General features: G+C 39.4%; 1 protein-coding gene across 23 annotated transcripts in view; it reads left to right on the top strand.

The window, feature by feature from the left end:
• The window catches only part of LOC125452749 (myelin transcription factor 1-like protein), a 402,372-nt gene extending 383,690 nt beyond the window's left edge, over positions 1-18,682 (top strand). For 21 of the 23 annotated variants that reach the window (XM_059645600.1, XM_048531537.2, XM_048531532.2 and 18 more), the window contains 4 exons: positions 2,206-2,309; positions 3,420-3,458; positions 5,025-5,168; positions 16,315-18,682. In XM_059645600.1, the coding sequence (XP_059501583.1) occupies positions 2,206-2,309; positions 3,420-3,458; positions 5,025-5,168; positions 16,315-16,455 (428 nt within the window). In that variant the 3' untranslated portion in view covers positions 16,456-18,682. The remainder of the gene's footprint in view (positions 1-2,205; positions 2,310-3,419; positions 3,459-5,024; positions 5,169-16,314) is intronic. The other 2 variants (XM_048531523.2, XM_048531521.2) reach the window with 1 other exon arrangement.
• The last annotated feature ends 755 nt before the right edge of the window (positions 18,683-19,437 follow it).

Below are 19,437 nucleotides of genomic sequence, written 5' to 3'. Positions count from 1 at the left end.
TATTGAATATCCACTATCTATACCCTGGTGATTCTATTGACCAGTAACTGCACTGAGCCAAATACACACAACACACCGTAGCTCCAGGAGCAGGTCAGAGAGTAGGTGTTGTGTAGCAAATAACATGCTTCCTGTTTTCCCATTGTCTGCCCACTGTCTATAGGGCCCAAGGGTGTGACGGAATTCTCTCCACTTGATTGAATAACTGCAGCTTGTAAGATTCAAAAAGCTTAATACGGTGCAAGTCAAAACTGCCGGCTTGAGCAGCACTCCCATCCACCACCTTCCACATTCAATGCCTTCACTATCGCCACACTGTGGCAGCAGTGTGTATCATTTACAAGATGCACTTCAATAACCCATCCAGGCTCTTTAGATAGTACCTTCCAAACTTGTAACTTCTACTACCTAAAAGGAGAAGGGCAGCAGATGCACAACAACATTACCAGCTGAAAGTTCCCCTCCAAGGCACACAGCATCCTACATTGGAACTTCACTGTTTCTTCACAGTGACCAGGTCAAAATCTTGTAACCCTCATCCCAACAGCACTAGAAGTGACCCCATTTCCCAGCTGTTCAAGAATGCAACTCATCACCGCTTTCTCCAGGGAAGTGAACTTGGGCAGTAAATGCTGGCCTAAACAGCAACATTTACATACCATGAACAAAAAACAAAACTATTGGGAAAATTAGGTTTGCAAGCACAGCCTGTTATATGCGCTTTTAAAGCAGCAATGGTGGAAGGAAGAGAGGCTATGTTACTAAATCATACTTGTTGTCTAGTGCCAATTTAAATACTCTGGTATCTTAGAAATTCATGCTTTCCTTGTGTGTCATGGTTTAATTTTAATGGATTATTGATAATTATTGAGGATATTGATGAATTCTTCTAATCCCTTAAATCCTTAAATGATAACACAAATATAGAAGGTATTTTCACATGAGTTTATCATAAGTTAGGGTGAAAAAAAGGAACCCTGATAATCAAAAAAGCAGTCTCTGAGAAAGTCTCAAGGACAGCTCTCAAAAACAAAAGAAAATTTTGTACCCTGTGTAGGGGAACATAATTGTGTGCATAAAGGATCGTTTAGTCTTCAAGAATCTGAGACTAGGGATAAATTCATCCTTTTCAAGCTGACAATCCCTAAGTAGTGGAGTGCCACAGGGTTCAATGTTGGGGTCTGAAGTATTTATAATCTGTATCAATGACTTAGGTATGGCAAGCAAATTACTAAATTTGCAATTACACCATGATATTTAGTAAAGTAAGTTTCCAAGATTTGGCAGATTGGTTAAAACATGGGGAAATGTGAACATGTCCCCTTGACAGGAAGAACAGAGAGGTCGTGTAATATACAAATCGAAAGAGATAGACACAGATGGGCAAAGTTCATAGCTGGTACAGAACATGATTAGGAAGCCAAATGGAGTGTCTGGGTTTAATACAAGGGGAATGGAATATAAAATCAAGAATATTTTTGCAGAGTAGAAGAATGAGAGATGACCTTATTGAATGATCCACAAAAAATACAAATATGAAGGAACTTGAGAGGATGGACACAGAGGATGCATCCTTTTGTGGAGGTCACTGGAATCAGGGGACATGATTTAGAATGAAGTCTCACTCTTAATATGGGAATGATGAGAATGATTTTGCCTCAAAGGGTCATTCATATGTGGAATTATTTTTCCCAGAATGTGTTGGAGGTTGGTCATTGAATTAATTCAAGACACTTTTAGGTAGATTTTTGACAGACAAGGAAGTCAAGGGTTGTAGGAGAAAACAACAAAGTTGATTTGAGACTGCAGGTAGGTCAGCAAGATTTCATTGAACATTATGGCAACGTCAAAGGACTGAATGACCTACCACTGCTCCCAGGGCCCTTATTCCTATGTTCCTAACACTGGTACTGACTAAAAATTCACAAACCAAATGATCGTTTTTAAGAGGATTCATCAGTGATTTCCACCTATTAACTTAGGGTTTCAAAAGTTTCAGTCAATATTTGCATTCTCACAAACGCAGATGACCAACGGTGCCCTGTTAAGATTAAACGAGAAAACTGAAGTTTGATGTTTTCATTTGATTTGATGGCATATATTTGTACTTAATACCTCAATGAATAATAATGTAAATTCTGAACTGTGCTCAAATAATTCAACAATTATCTGTGATTTTTTTTAGCTTTTATTTTTATTCCCTAGGGATAGAGAACGATGAAGAAATCAAGCAGCTGGATGAAGAAATTAAGGAATTAAGCGAATCTAATTCTCAAGTGGAAGCAGACATGATCAAACTTAGAACTCAGGTAGAATGTCTTTAAAGTCTGAGTGTATGTGCATGCACAGAAAGTCATACAATCCTTCTGGTAAAGGTGGTGTGTATTATTATCATGATAAAAGAATCAAATTGGACCCAGCTTTTTGGGTCACTCCATCATTAACACATTCATTGCTGCCACAGCCCAAAAGAAGGCAAATTCTTGGATTTACTCCTAACCATTGCCCATCATTGCACCCAACTAGTGATAGCCATGCCCTGCCACTTGGTCAAAGAGAATATATGGCATTTAAAAAAAAAGGCACAGTCCGGAGGCAGAACCAGGAATCTGGTTAAAAAAATGCAGCCTCAGCTCCTATCTTCTGCAACCCATTATTCTTAATAACCTATACATGAAACAGAATGTACTGTGCTTCAACGATCACAAATGGACCAGCTGTCAAAGCTGGCACTGAACTATCCTGTGTTAATATTTAGTAGACTGAAATGGTCACTGCAGAGTGTAATTTGCAACTTGCAGCTCCTGAGTTACAATGTATGCATCTCGTAGCTTCAAAATGGTGTTCTGCTCCTGGTTAGTAAATTTTCACTGCTTAGAATTGGCCCACATGATTAGGGCCATTAGTTTTCCTAAAATATTGCATATGTTTCCTTTTTAAACTGCTCAAAAAGTGCCACAGAGCTCTTTTCGACCCAAAATGACTCCACGCTGGAGCAAAACTAACATGCTAAGAGCCCAAGTATTAAGTTTATACATTGCTGAAATGATCACATCTGATCCAGATCAGAACCTGGCCTGATAAGTATTATTGTTGCTTTAGTGTCGCTGCAAAGGGGGAGCTGCTTCACAGCGACATAAAAGTGACAACATAACCACACAAGCCCGGGTGGATAAACACAAATGAATACGAAAATCAGCTCAAGAAATAGTCTCTGAGCATATTTGGTTTCCAACCCACTGTGAACTCACTCACAATCACAATGTATGGTTCCATCATGTTAATGTCGAACAAATGTATGAAGTGTTGTAGCCAAAACAAGAATCTCAACATGCTCTTCAGATGAAGTTCTCTTTAGTAAATTTCTTGAATTCTCTATAATAGAAAGCATTTATTCATTTATATTTTCCCTTCTTTAGGTCCCCCACACCATGCATCAATCCCTGGCTGAGAGGGGGGTAGGTGATCTGCTGTCTTTGCCACTTTGTAACAGGCTACTCAGAGCTCTTCCGGAGTGTCCCAGGTTGACTTGCATGATGGCGTTTTAAGTCTGAGCCGGTGGGGAAGCATCTGCTGGCCTTTGCTCTGCAATTCTCACAGTTACCTGGCTGAGATCACCAGATGTGAACCCACTTACTACCACTCAGCAGTTTAGTGAATTACTAAACCAGCACCAAATACATATCCTTATCAATATTTAGAAAATCTGCTAAAACGAAGGAAAGGTGGGTTTTTTGAACTTGCAAGGAGTAAAGAACTTCTAATAAGTGGTTAGGATAATCTTCAGTGTATGCAGCTTCCTAGGCCACCAACAAACAAGAATGTACTTTTAAAATTCTCCAACTACCCCATCCCTTATTATATTTTCTAGAAAAAAAATGTATCATTATTTTTGTACAACCTGGGACTGGATGCAGCAACATCAGCCCATCAGCATTGCCAGACAAAGTGGATACATCATGACATTATATAACTATGAATGGGATACTCCAAATGCCAAATTGCATTGATTAGATTCCAGTGCTAAACTGTCTGAAATTGGACCCCTTACATTGGACAATGAATCAATTATTAGGTTCCAGGTACAGACGTGCACTTTTCATTTTAAGTACTGTTATGTTGGGAAGCTGATGGCCTGATTTTCACAAAGCTGGCATAGACACAAGCTTTGAAATTACTGTTGGTGATATTAGCAGATCAATGTTAATGTGGATGTATGATATTCCTTTGTCTATGATCTTACTGGGGCATTAATCTGTTTATTCAAAGTAGTTTAATGCCGCTGATGGAATAGTGGACTGAGGAATGTCCTAGAGAGGGGTTAATATTGCCAACACTTATTTCCAGGCTATGGAGGAGTAGGTTTTAAATGACAGGCCTCCCAAACACAAAAAATCTAGTCAACAATTTATGAATTAACCCAAGATTACCCAATTCAATTTGCCTTGGCCTTGGGATTCTACTATATAAAGGTTAAAATATGAATGTTTAATATTTTTGGCTTTTGTCACAAACATTACATGCAATTCCTTTATTCATAATTCACGTAAAAGTGATAAATCATTCACAGTAAAGGAATTGTTCAGGAGGGTGCAAGGCTTTAATACATTAATCTTCACACAGCAGAATTTCAAGGCCTCTGGTTCTGAATTTGGTACAGAAATTTTCCCCAAGTTTCAGTCCTTCAGAATTAACCTTGATGTATTTTAATTGGTATTGTACGTTACTTTTCAGATTACTAATTGGCATTGGACATTTTACTTTGGATTATTAATTGTATTTCTAGGGATTAGTAATTAGTAATTGGTGTTGTATTCTTTTTATTTGTATCTGGTTTTGTATGCTTTACCTTTAAAGATTCCTGATTTTTGTGTGTGTGTGTGTGTGTGTGTGTGTGTGTGTGTGTGTGTGTGTGTGTGTGTGTGTGTGTGTGTGTGTGTGTGTGTGTCCTTTACGATTAGGAATAGGTGTTGTACAATTTAACTTCAAGGTTAAGAACTAGTGTTGCATGTTTTGCTTTGCAGATCACAACAATGGAAAATAACTTAAAAACGATAGAAGAGGAAAACAAAGCAATTGAACAACAGAACGAGTCCCTTCTACATGAGTTGGCCAATCTCAGTCAGTCTTTGATCCATAGCTTGGCCAACATTCAATTACCACACATGGTAAGGACAAAAATAAAAGTATTTATATGATACCTTTGTCAAAACTGACACAACAGAACTGTAATCATCTGCCCTGTAAATTACTCAAAAGTATCTTTCAATGACAGTTTGTTCAATCTGTTTAAACTCTACAAAGCAATATCACCATAAGAGTTCACACTTGCCACAGGAAAGATCATTTTTCAAGAAAATCGGGTCAACTTAAGCCTCAACGACAATTTGGGTAGAACAAGTCCAAAATGCTGGGCTGGTGTATTTTCACTCATACAAATCAATTAAATACCTTTGAGCAATAAGGGTCAACATTTGGCTGCTGGCATGAAAAGATTTGTTACTCAAGATGGAGAGCAGCAGGATTTTGGGGAAGTTTCCCAAGTTTGGAGATGGTTATCCAAGTGGAGGAGGCAACAACTTTCCATAACGGTTTCACAGGAAGGCCTTCTGTTCTCATTGGAGAGAAGGAGGCTAAGAGGGGACTTAATAGAGACATACAAGATGATCAGAAGATTAGATAGGGTGGACAGTGAGAGTCTTTTTCCGAGGATGATGACTTCAGCTTGTGCATGGGGGCATAGCTACAAATTGAGGAATCATAGATTTAAGACAGATGTCAGAGGCAGGTTCTTTACTCAGAGAGTGGTAAGGGCGCGGAACGTCCTGCCTGCCAATGTAGTTAACTCAGTCACATTAGGGCATTTAAACAATCCTTGGATAAGCATATGGATAATGGTGGGATAGTGTAGAGGGAGGGGCTTAGATTAGTTCACAGGTCGGTGCAACATCGAGGGCTGAAGGGCCTGTTCTGCGCTGTATTGTTCTATGTTCTATGTTCTTGTGCTATAATGGGAAATTTCAATGCTGCCGTGGAGGGATTCTATCTGCAGATCTAAAAACCAAAAGAACTGTGGATGCTGTAAGTCGGGAACAAAAGCAAAGTTGCCGGAAAAGCTCAGCAGGTCTGGCAGTATCTGTGAAGGAGGAAACAGTTAACGTTTCGGGTCCAGTGACCCTTCCTCAGAACATTTAACTCTGAGGAAGGGTCACCAGACTCGAAACGTTAACTCTATTTTCTCCTTCACAGATACTGCCAGGCCTGCTGAGCTTTTCCAGCAACTTTGTTTTTGCTATCTGCAGATCTGTTCAGCTGAAGGGAAAACCAACAGGTTTCCATACTTGGGTTGCAGTTGAAATGCAGCAGAGAAGTACGTTAATGTGTTAGGAACACAATCCCTAATTCTTCGTTATCCTCCACACTGCCTCTCCTGTTTTGATGGGTAATTCACCTGCCCACAAACCTTTCCAGGTTAAAATTGAAAATAGCACAGAAGAATCAATTTCCCATAGGCAAGTACTCTGCATATTTGGAACTGCCTGCACATCTGGTTTCTCAACTGATCGACCCAAATGTTTCTGGAAGGAGACAAGCAATGAACTGTAATCCTTGCAATGTACCATTCACACCTGTGTGTTGACTTCTTGCAATGGCTAGAGATAACGTTTCAGTTATTGCTGTGGTTTTTTCTGATGCAGAGGCTTTTCGCTCCTCTTCCACTGCCCATCAATAAAGTCTGCCAGAAAGCCAATCCATCCACACAAAACCTGAATACCCTCAATTATATTAGGTTGGGAACAATTTTAATTCTTTTAGATCCCATTTGAGTAAAGGTGAAGTATTAGAGAGCTGCCAACCAATCAGATTCACCTGGAACTCATAGTTGTAGCAGGATCTGGTCCCCGATTGGTTGCTACTGCTGACAATATTCATATAGGAATGTTTATTCATGTAGAAATATTTCTAAACTCTCCAATTCCATTTTCAACTTTCCTATTTGTAAGTCCATCCAAATATTGTTGCAAAATATGTTAGATAGGCAAAATAAGGAAAAGGTTGATACAGAATCTGGTATCAGTCAGTTAATCCTGGTAGGCCTGTTTATTCTGTGTTCAATTCTTATATATTGAGTCAGTAGCGGTAGTGAGCCTTGGTCACCTGGAGTACATGTTGCAATTTCAGTTGCCTACCACAACATTTTTACCAACCATAATGACCATATGGTGGTCCAGGGAGGAGGTGCCGTCTCAACAAGTAGCAAATATCAGAACCTTAGCAACTCATGTGAAGTGTGTCATTGGTTAGTGAATATGCATCGAGTGCTTGTTCCTTAACGAAGCACAGGTTCCCAAAATAACCATCAAGTATTAATTAAAGACTAATAGATTGACAGAATTTGTCATTTGATCATTTTCAAAGAAAAGTGCTCATTCTGGGTGTTGTCTGACAAGGCATAAACAAAGTTGTAAAGGTCTGATGTGGTTTGAGCTCACTTGCAGCCCCACTTACAGTAGCACTCTGGTTGCTGCTATCCTGGAATACTTTACCTGAGCTCAGAACGAAATTCATTGCCCTGCAGTCAGCCCAGAATTACCTTGTGACCACCTCAAATGAGGTCTCAGCTCCAACTGCTAGCTTGCTTTCCTTGGGGAACAACTTATTTAATAACATTTGCACACACTAGTTCCGGGAAGTGACCATTTCCAACAAGACTCAACCCAACCATCGACCCTTGACATTCAGTGACATTACTGTAGCTGAATTGCCCACTATCAATAACCTGGGAATTATCATTCATCAGAAACTGAAAGGAACCAGCCTTTTAAATACTGTAAGATTAGATCAGAGGTTGGGATTTCTGTGATTAAAAAAAAACTCACCTCATGACTCCTCAAAGCCTGTCCACCATCTACAAGGCACAAGTCAGGAGTGTGATAGAATATTCCGAAGCTGCTGAAAGGGTGCAGCTTCAAACCCTCAAGAAGGTCAATACCATTCAGAACTAAGCAGCCTTATTGGTTGGCATCCCATCTAATGCCTTCAACACGCACTCCCTTTAGTCCTGAAGTACAACAACAGCATTGTGTACCAGCTATAAGAGAATTCCAGGAACTCGCTTGCCCCTTGAACTGTACCTTCCAAACATATATGGAGACAGGGTTTTTCTACAGGACAGAAAAACACCCTGAACCCATCATGCCCACGGCGGTCATCAAGCATCTAATAGTTCTAATCCCATTCTCTAAAGCTTGGCCTGCCGCCTTGTCTGGGAAGGCACTTCAAGTGCCTTTCCGACTTCTTCCACCCTTTGAAGTAGTGAATGCCAGATACCCACAATCCTCTAGGTGAAAAATGATATCCTCAAATTCCCTCAAAGCCTCCTGCTGCTTACCTTAAAAACAGTTCCCTCTGGTTGTCAACCCCTCTACCAAAAGTAAAAGTTTCTCCCTCTCTATGCTCCTCATAACTCTGTAAATCTCAATCAGATGCATCCCCCACCGACTTGATTTTCTCTTCTCCAAGAGAAACAACACCAGCGACTTAGTCTCCCTCCAAAGCTGACTCTGTTCAGACTAGGGAACATCCTGGTGAGTCCTCTGTAGTGCAATCCAATTCTTCCTATAGTGTCGTGACCAGCACTACACACATTATTGCCTCACTAGTATCTTATTCAGCCCCAGTCTAAACCTTTTAGTTCTTGTATTTAATTCCTTATGCCTTCATACCCACCTAAGCTGTCTGTCCTACTATTTTCAAGGACATGTGGAAATGCATATCAAATTTCTGTGATCCTCTGCACTTCCTAGGACCTTGCCATTCAATGTCTAATCCCCTGCCTTATTTGTTCTCCCAGAATGTATCACCTCACATGTTTCAGGATTAAATTCCATTCGCTTTTTTCCAGTCCATCTGTAATCTCAGGCTATCCTCTTCATTGTTTACCACACCACCAGTTTTTGTGGCATCTCCAGACTTATTGATCATATAAGGCATTTAGCAAGCTCACCTTCATTGCTCAGGCCTTTGAGTATAGGAGTTGGGAATTATGTTGAGATTGTACTTGATGTTGGTGAGCCCTCCCTGGAGTACTGTGTCCCGTTCTGGTCACTCTGTTATTGGAAGGATTTCATTATGCTGGAGAGGGTTCAGATGAGATTTAACAAGATGTTGCCAGGAACGGAGGGTTTGAGTTTTCAGAAGAGATTGGATGGGTAGGACCTTTTTCCACTGGAACGTAGGAGATTGAGGGGTCACTTTACCAAGGTTTATGAGGGTATAGATAAGGTAAATGGCAGGTGTCTTTTCCCGAGGGTGAGGAATTTCAAGACTGGGGCCATATTATTAAGGGGAGAGGAGAAAGATTTAAAATGGACGTGAGGAGCAATTTTTGTTTGGTTCTCGTGTGGAATGAACTTCCAGAGGAAGTGGTGGATGTGGGTGCAATAATAACAATTAAAAGACATTTAGATAATTACATGAATAATAAAATGTCTGGAGGGATGTGCGCCAAGCACGGGCAAGTTGAACTGCTTTAGTTTCGTATTATGGTTGGCATGGACCGGTTGGACTTTAGAATCTGTTCCCATGCTGTATGACTCTGATGCTATATTTCCTAAATTCACATACACAACAAACAGCTAGCGATCCAGCAGCAAATGCTATAGTACACCACTGAATACAGGCCTCTAGTCACAGAAACACTCTTCAACAATCAAGCTCATTTGCCTTTAGAGAATGAAAAAAAAACACAGAAGAACTCCTTTTTCTCAGTACGTTAAATGGATTAGGTAGATCCAGTTTACTTGCTGTTTAAGACGAAACAAATAGACTTGATGAGGGCAATGGCACAGAAAGAAGAGTTGGACATTAGTCAAATAGAGAGAAGCTGCAGAGAGCTACAAAACAGGGGAATACGGGAATTGCATTAATCACTAAAATTTACCGCCCAAGTTCAGTGGGAAACAGGAAAAGCAAATGAAATGTTTGTCTTTATTTCAAAGAGATTGGCGTATGAAATTATTGACATCTTGCTAAATCTCTGCAAGGAACTAGGCTGATCACACCTGAAATAATGTGAAAAGTTTTGGTTCCTTTAATTAAGGAATAGTGTAATGACATTGGAGACAGCCCAGAGAAAGTTCAGTGTGTTGTCCCTGGGCGTAGACGAATTTTCTAATGAGGAGAGGTTGAGTCAGTTGGGCCTGTAATTGGGTGGAGATTAGGAAAATATGAGATATTATCTTCACAGATGTTGAGAGATTATTTCCCCTGTGAGAGATTTTCAGATCAGTAAGGGATTCAAAGATTATAGGGATTCGTCAGGAAAGTGTAATTGAGAATTATCAGATCAGCCTCGATTTCATTGAATGGGGGAGCAGACTCAATAGGCTGACTAGACTTCTTCTGCTCTTTATATTTTACTGTCTTGTAGATTAAAATGGTATAGTCCACTACAAACTTCTGTTAGGAACATACTTTATTCTATATTTTTAAAATATCACAGAATTTTACATTTTGAAGTTGACCTAACATACAAAGTCTATGGTATATTTCCTACTTAACAGATAATAAGAGTACGAAATACGTGCCGACTTGGAAAAATGGTCAAATGTGACTTCCACACTCAAAATCATCTATTCTGTTTCCTGTTCAATTCTGAAGTTCATTGTGAACCTCGTGTACTCATAACTACAATAAAAATAAGATCCAGGTAACATCAGAGATAGAGGTCTGGATTTTACAGGACTTCATGTTCCACACAGCCTCAACCATCCTTCTTCCCAGAACTTCATAGTCAGTCAGAAGCCCATTTGTTAAAACACCAGCCTTTTTGATGACGAGCAGGGAGTTAATTCGCTCAGATTTCTGCCCCCCACATTGGAGGAAGTCCTGCCTTAGAGAGCTGACAGCTAGTCAACTTGGCAACAGGATTATATTCTGAGCAGAGCTGGGTATGAGAGATGGACAATGTTGGAATTACAGCCAGTCACTGAAGAAGAGGAGGTATTGGAGTAGGCGGAAGATTGGCAGCCCACAGTGGGAATAATCTTGGAGGGGGTTTCAGGTTTAAAAGCTTGGCAGTGGGGTCGGTTAAAGGGGTGTATGACATGGGGTGGAGGGTTTCGGATGGTGGATAACTCTGATGGCTACATGTGACTCCCAATGGGAGTTCCACTCTTTTCCTAACACCAGCCCACTCTATAAAAGCAATTTGACAATCTGAATGGTGTCATGTTCCTCCTATCACAGGTAAGCTAGCAGTGAGTTGAAACATATAAATGGCTGTTAATTTGCCACTTAAGGGTCTCAATATGCCCAAGGGCAGGCAAGTCACCTGCCCCAAGACTCCCCCATCTGTCTTTCCTCTATAAATTTGGAGATAGTGATAAGCCAGTGGAATAGGCAGTGGGTAGAGCACATCCTGTATTTCACAAAATCCTCTCCCTTCATAGCTACAAAGGTACCAGTGAATAGCTATGAAATCATATCCTTACTTTACAAAGATTACAAAGGCCTAATAACAATTATGAGCATAAGAATATCAGTAGGGAAATTAGTCACTTTAACTAGTCCTGTAGTGCCATGCCATCACATTTGACCTATACTTCAACTGGAAGGGAAGCAGCACTGTGGCTCAGGGGTTAGCACTGCTGCCTCACAGTGCTAGAAACCCAGGTTCAATTCCAGCCTTGGGTGACTATCTTTCTCCCCATATCTGTGTGGGTTTCTGACAAGTAATCCAATTTCCTCCCACAGACCAAAGATGAGCAAGTTCGGTGGATTGGCTGTGCTGAATTACCCATTGTGTTCAGGGATATGCATGTTAGATACATTAGCCATGGGAAATGCAGGGTTGAAGGGATAGGGTAGGGGGAGTGGGATGCTCTTCATTATTGGTCTGGACTTGTTGGGCCAAATGGCCTGTTTCCACATTGTGGGGATTCTATAAAAGAAAGGCAGAATGACTAATCCGCAATGCAAAGTAATGCCAACAGCATGTGTTTGATTCCTGCACTAGCTTACATTACCATGAAGGACTGCCCTTCTCAACCTGAGGCCTCAAATTAAAACACTACCAGTTGTCTGCCTCTAAAGAGAGACCACTCTATAGCCTGGTAGGACTGTGCTGACTTTATAGCTCAACTCCATTTAACCACCTTTGTTGTATAGACATTGCAACTCTTTTGGAACAAAAGCCTATCAATCTCAATGTCTTAAAAATACAATGTTCACAGCTTTGTGAGACAACTACTGTGGTGAATTGTTACAGCTTTCAGTCATAAATATACACCTAAATTTTGGCCTCTTCAGAATGTTCTGAATTTCTCTGCCAAATCTACGTTATTGACTCCCTATTTGATTTTTAGACATCTCAGTTACATCAGTCCCTCAATCTTATAAACTCACATTCACACAACACGAATTTATTTAGAAATCTTCATAATTTAACCATTCAATCCATACATTAATACAGTAAATCTGTGTTCTACCTCCTTTGTCAATATGTCCATCCTGCGGTTTGGGGTTCAAACCTGAATGCTATACTGCAGATTGTATTTGACCAAAGTTCTGTCCAACTGAACATCACTTCTTCACTTTCCAACATTTTAGACTTTTTGGTGACTTTTTGTACATATATTTTCTGTGATTTGCATACACAGAAACCTAAGTGTTTGTGGTCCTCCACAACTCCTCTCACCTTGAATGACAAAATAGGGGAACACTCAATAAATGGCAGGACACAAGGAAGCTCAAAGGAATAGAGGGATCTTGAGGTGCTTATCTGCAAAGTATTCTGAGCCGTCTTTCTGAATCCAGATGGGATGATTCACATCTGCCATGGCTTTTTCCCCATTTTCTTTGAATACTAAAATCACCACTTGAGTACTGTTCGGATGGCTGCACATTAAGAGCCTGATTGCCTTAAAATAGACGATATTCTAAAATAGAAAACATTGATGTTATAGGATTAAGCCAATAAGTTATGCTGTGCAGTACTTGTACCTGAACATGTTTCATTATTCCAAGTCCACAAACTGAATGGATATATTATGCACTTTCTAATGAACCAAACCAAAAACCAAATAGAATATATAAGGATTACTACATTAGTGCCCAAATTAAAGCAGCTGTGTTTATCAAATTTTTTTGATCGTCAAGGAGATGCAACCCTCTTTAAAGTCAATCTTGCATAGATTTCACTGTGCTCAACTCTTGAAGCTCAATTGTATTGATTCTCCCCCTTAAATCGTTGAGAAGAGTGAACTCAGAGGGCATTCCTAGTTAAAGGTGTACATTTTTACACATGGGGTGGGCACTCTTGATCAGTGCATTGTCCTTTTGTCTCTGGAACACAAGTTTCAATCTAACTCCAGTTAGAATCATAGAATATTTGAAATGATTGCCACAAAAGAGGTACTTCAGCCCACCAAGACTGCATTGACAAAAATCTACTCCAAATGTGCACCAGTCCCATTTTCCAGTGCCTGGCCCATAGCCTTGAATGTTATGACATTTCAAGTGCTCATCGAAGTACTTTTTGAAGGTTATGAGTTTTCTCACCTCAACTCTCCTCCTAGGCAATGCATTGCAGATTACCACTACCTTCTGGATGAAATAATTTTTTCTAAAATTCACTCTAAACTTTCACTTTGAATTAAACCGCCTTGTTATTGACCCTTCAACTAAGGGGATTAACTGCTTTCAATCCACCCTGGCCATACCCCTTATATTCTTATCCACCTCAATCGGGTCCCCTGTCAACCTTATCTGCTGTAAAGATGACAATCCAAGTTTTCTTTCTGGCTTAAAGCTATGTTATAGCTAAACTGTTGCACCCCAGGCAACATCCCGGTGAATGTCCTCTCCACACCCTCCAGTGCAATCACATTCTTCCTATACTGCAGTGACCAGAACTGCACATTGTACTCCAGCTGTGGCCAAACCAATGTTTTGTACAGCCCCAACAGAACGTCACAGCTCTTATAATCTATGCCACAGCTGATGAAGTGAAGTGTGCCACATGCCTTCTTAACCACCCTGTTAACCTGTTTTGCCACCACCAAGAATCTGTAGACAATATCCCAAGATCACTTTGTTTCTCTGATCTACGCAGTGTCCTGCCATTCACTGAGTATTCCCTTGTCCTGTTACTTCTGCTGAAGTGCATCACCTCACAGTTACTAGGGTTAAGTTCCATCTGTCCAACTAACCGATCAGCCAATGTCCTTCAGGAACTTAAGACTTCCTCACTGTCAATTATTTAGACAATCTGTTAGTCATCCGCCAACTAACTTATCATTCGACCCACATTCTCATTTATCTCATTTATATATATGTCACAAACAATATGGTATCCAGCAATGATTCCTGTAGTACACCACTGGACTGCATTCTCAAGTCACACAACAACCTTCTGCCGCCACCCTCTGTCTCCTACAATCTGGATCAAACTTGTCAAGTTACCCTGGATACATACCATGTGCTTTAACCTTCTTTATCCATCTCCCATGTGGACTTTATCAAAGGATTTGCTGATATCCATGGAAGCTACTTCAACTGCAGTATCAATACCTACACACCTGGTCACCTTGTTGATAAATTCAATCCAATTTTTTTAGCTATGAGCTTCTGCTTACAAAGCCATGTTGACTATCCCTGTCTGTCTGTTTGACAGACATCAAACCATGCCTTTCCAAGTGAAGATAAATTCTCTCTTTCAGAACTTTCTCCAATAGTTTCCCTACCACTGATGTGAGACTCATGGCCTGTAATTCCCAGGTTTATATGAAGAGTAAAACAACATTATCTGTCATCCAGTCTTCTGTTACTTCTCCTGTGGCCAGTGAAGATTCAAAGAAAAATGATCAGAGGCCCTATAACTTCACATAACTTCAAGATTCATCTCTAACAGCAGTCAAAGATACCACACATCCTCACATGAGGATTTGTCCAGTCTTAAGCCCGCCAAAACTCCAACACCTCCTCAAACTCTATGCTAAATGGCTCAGGAACCTCACAGTCCCTTTTCCTGAATTCTACACCAAATTCACCTCCCCATGGCTGAAAATAGATGTTTAGTTTCATTTAACACCCTAGCAATGTTCTCCAGCATCAGGTGCAAATTGTACTCTTGATCCCTAATTGGCCCTATGCTTTCCCTGGTTATCCTCTTCCCCTGATATACTGTTAAAATATCTTTAGATTCTCCCTAGTTTTATCCACGAGTGTATTTTTCAGGCCCCTTACTTGCTCTCCTAATTGCTTTCTGAGGCTTTCCCCAGCACTTTCTATACTCATCAAGGGCCTGTGTTGATTTATTACCTTTGTACCTGCTAATAATATAAAAGTCACTTTGCGATGGCAGTCCTCAACGAAAATAGTTTGAACAGCAAATATCTTGTTCCTACTGGGCGAACACCCTAAAAAAGTTGACTGTTTGACCTTATTATAAAAATATGCGCAATCACTGAAGAATTTGGATGTGGAATATTAAAACATCATGTGGGAATCATATAATTTGTTTCCTGGGGTCAAGAGTCAAGGCCCAATTCCAGACCAGGTTGAAGACCATTTTATGTAATAATAACATAACGAGGGAATTTGAGAGGTAACACTCCCAATATTTATCTTGTTCATTACAAAAATATAGATCCAAGTAATCAGTGTTGCAAGCAACTTGTTCCCTCATCTCTTACAAATTAGAGAGCTTCATTATCTATGACCATGAAATCCTTGCTTGGTATTTCCTGAATAGGTATGCTGCAATTTGGTAATGTGCTTGAATTAGCAAACATAAATGATACACAAATGCATTACATATACAAATAAACTGGTGACTTAAAATTGCATGTACAGGGATGAAGCAACTTTGAATGATATTTTACTGTTGAGAAATTAATTAGATTCATCAAAAAATTAATTCATTGCCAAAGGATTAAACAATTCTTACATGCAAAAGATTGCTTTGCACTGTTTGTCGGAGATTGGTTTGTGTACATGTTATTAAATCAAACGTATCGTAAAGGATGCACCACTCTTTATAAGCACATTGCCACACTTGGAGGCAAGCTGCAGAGATATTTGTTGGATTTGCAAAGAGGAGCTAACCTGATGAGCAATGTATATGGTAGGATTTGTCCTTACGGCTCAATGCATCCTTGCATGTATGGGCTACACAAGGTGATATCCCTTTTCTCAACTTATGTTATATTCATGAAATGGTGTGGGATACATCAATATAAACTATTCTTACTTGATGCATGAAGGTTTTATTTTCATAAGACAACTGACATTATTTCTTCCATTGTGTAGGATCCAATAAATGAACAGAATTTTGATGCTTATGTGACGACTTTAACGGACATGTATACAAATCAAGATCGTTACCAGAGCCCAGAAAACAAGGCCCTTCTGGAAAACATAAAGCAAGCTGTGAAAGGAATTCAGGTCTAAGGACCGCTTTCTGGTTTAAAAAGAGATCTTGCTAGGATGCCTCACGTTTTTGCTGCTCTAATTTACCAGACAGTGTTGAATATCAAAACTTTATTTCTGTTACAAAAGGTGTTATGCGTAGGAGACTTCATAATGATTTTATGTCCTGCTTTGAAAATAGTAATTGCATTTAATATATAGTTTTTAAAACATTCACATTTTGTACGTTTTCATATGAGATGACATAGTGTAATATGCCATGTAATGTTTATAGCTGCCAATGTATGCACTTTTTTTTGAGTGTATACTCTTGAATGGTTGACGGAACAAAAAAATGAATAGGATATAAATTCTTCCAAATGCTTTACAAAAATGGGAAGAATTTAATGTAACAAATTGACTTTGACAGATAACAGAAAGGTTGGGAGCATGTGAGCTGTGATCTGACTATGTATCGCTATCACTTGGATACTCTGATTTTGTGTCTCATATGGAAGATTGTGTTTTACAGAATTTAAAAAAAAGAATTTATGTGCATATTGTTTAATAGACAAGGATTGGTAGCGAAAATGCTCTAGTTTTGAACAACGCTTTAAAAATACTATGCGCTTTAGTTTTAAAAGGAATACAGTTAGGTAGGGACACTCAAATGAAATTATTGTTTTGGGGATTTTAGAACAATGATTGAAATAATGAGTAGCTTTAAGATTGTTTTAGTTTAAGGTTTGGTGAATTAGCCCTATGTCCTCACTGTCCTGCATTACTTCTAGTTAAAAGATAAACAGTGGGGTTCATGTTAAAAAAAAGTAGCCCAGTGAGGGCCCAGGGCTAAGCTCCAAGACAAGATAACTTAACAGGAGGATTACTTACATACTGCACTGATTGGTGCTGTGGCTTCAGCAGCCTTCTAGGCCATAAGATGCTTACAGCAATGCACTTCAATGAACATAGGACGGCCACTGAATGCCACAGCACACTTTCTGTGAAGTTAATTTGTCTTGAAGTTTACAGTGCAAGTTAATCTGTACTATGGGTGTCTGTAGAAGGAAGTATGGGTTTTATACCTTATTAATAATTTCATCTGACTGGAACTTACAGGGTCACTGTCCCTCGAAACCTGCCAGTTCTACTTTGCACTTACCTTGTCCTATATCCACAGTGTAATAAGGTGTGCAATTACTGATTGTCATCAGTCACATGACACAAATCGCATGAGTCTGAACAAATGAAACACAGAAGCCTGCGTGGCCACCGTTGCGGCAATAGCCATAATGGAAACTACTGGGTACAATGCTGTCATAACAGGAATATGATAATGTTCAATGTGAATACGTAGTCCCAGCAGCACTTTATTCATAGTCGTTGTGCAAAACTTGCAAAGTTTTCCCAATGGACAAATTCTTAACTAGCTGGGAAAAGATTCTGTAATTATTATGGGTCTGTGCGGCATTGAGCCTGCACGGTGCCCACTTTCTGTTGTGCTATTAGTTGTAGCTGCCATGTTCAGAATTGCCTTTTTGAGAGCTAAAGCAAGGTGCTTGTCTTTCACCTTATGCCATATATATACATATATACTTGCCCTAGCCTCTTTTAGGGCTTTGTTCTTCATTGACTGCATACGCCTTTTTTTCCACTGCATTGTGTCTGCAGCTTCTATGCCAATATAGTAGTGCTTTTAATAGAGTAAGAGCTAGTTTGACTTTTGGATTATTACTGTTCTCACCTATGTAAATGGAAAAGGGATTTTAAGCACAAATCTGCTGCTCATCTAATGTTGGTACATAATATCGAATCAAAACGTACCTGTGACTCCGACATAGTGAACACAGACGTGTCACATATTAGAATGCTAACATTTCATAAGGATTATTGCAGATTCGTCAGAGTTTATTTATAATAACTTATTGTTCATATTCATTTCTAAGTTAATTTAAGTGATATTCATTTATTAAGACAGGATTTTGTATAAACTATTTATTGTGCTCTCTGTGGAACTGAAGTTTGATTTATTTTTGTACAACACAGCATGGATTTGTTGACATTTTAATTTTGCTATAAACGTGTGAAATCACAAGTTGCTGTGATGATTCATTTTTAAATTGTGAACTTTGTACAATTTTGTCATGCTGGATGTTGACACATCTTACTATAAATAAAATTGTGTTGCCACATTTGTAGCACAGTGGTTCTCTGATCAGTGTTAACATTTTAACTTTAATGTATGTACGGCAGCTGTGGCAAATAAATATTCAGCTAATATAATAAGTATTTCATGAACTCTGCCCTCTTATTGTCATACTTTTGCATGCCAGGCCTTATCAGGCATGGACCTCGCTTATGCATGCAATCGTGTAGTCTTGGGGCTTACTGGCCTTCTGGGGAGTTACGCCCTTGACATTACCTCCAAAAAAGCACCAGGAGTTAGACAAGAGGACAAAGAATTTAGTTAAAGGCCATTGCTTTTTATTCCCAATTGTAATGCAAACAGGATAATGGAAAACCTGACTTGACCTGAGGGTAGCCTTCTCAGTGCAAAGTCAAATTAAATTAAAATAAACCTCCAAATAAGAATTGCTTTCCTGCTGGCACTGCAGGTGGTTACAATGCCCTGGATGTCTCTGATGGCCTTGTGTCAGAGTCTGGCTGTGAGAGTTATTTCACCATAAATCTTTCCTTTTACTGAAAGGGGGGGCGGGGGGCAAACCCACAATGATGAAAACAAATGTTTAATACTTTGCACATTGCAGCAGCTTGTCAAGTAAATACTGTAATGTAAATTAATGTACTTAATTATTCAGTTAGTAGCAAAAAAAAATTGGATTTAATACATCAACTGCTGAAGAATGTAGGATGGGCAATTTCTAGACTGTCACTCTGATAATTAAACCAGATGCTTAGTGGATGTGGATCATCAGTGCGGTGTCACTGTTTTGAATTGTTTCTTTGCTATGTATTTGAAGATTTCATTTGTTTTCATTAAGTAAACTATAATATCGGTACTGT

Source organism: Stegostoma tigrinum, chromosome 4 (genome assembly GCF_030684315.1).
Source record: "Stegostoma tigrinum isolate sSteTig4 chromosome 4, sSteTig4.hap1, whole genome shotgun sequence".
Classification (NCBI taxonomy): domain Eukaryota; kingdom Metazoa; phylum Chordata; class Chondrichthyes; order Orectolobiformes; family Stegostomatidae; genus Stegostoma; species Stegostoma tigrinum.
This window is presented reverse-complemented; position numbering and strand designations above follow the sequence as displayed.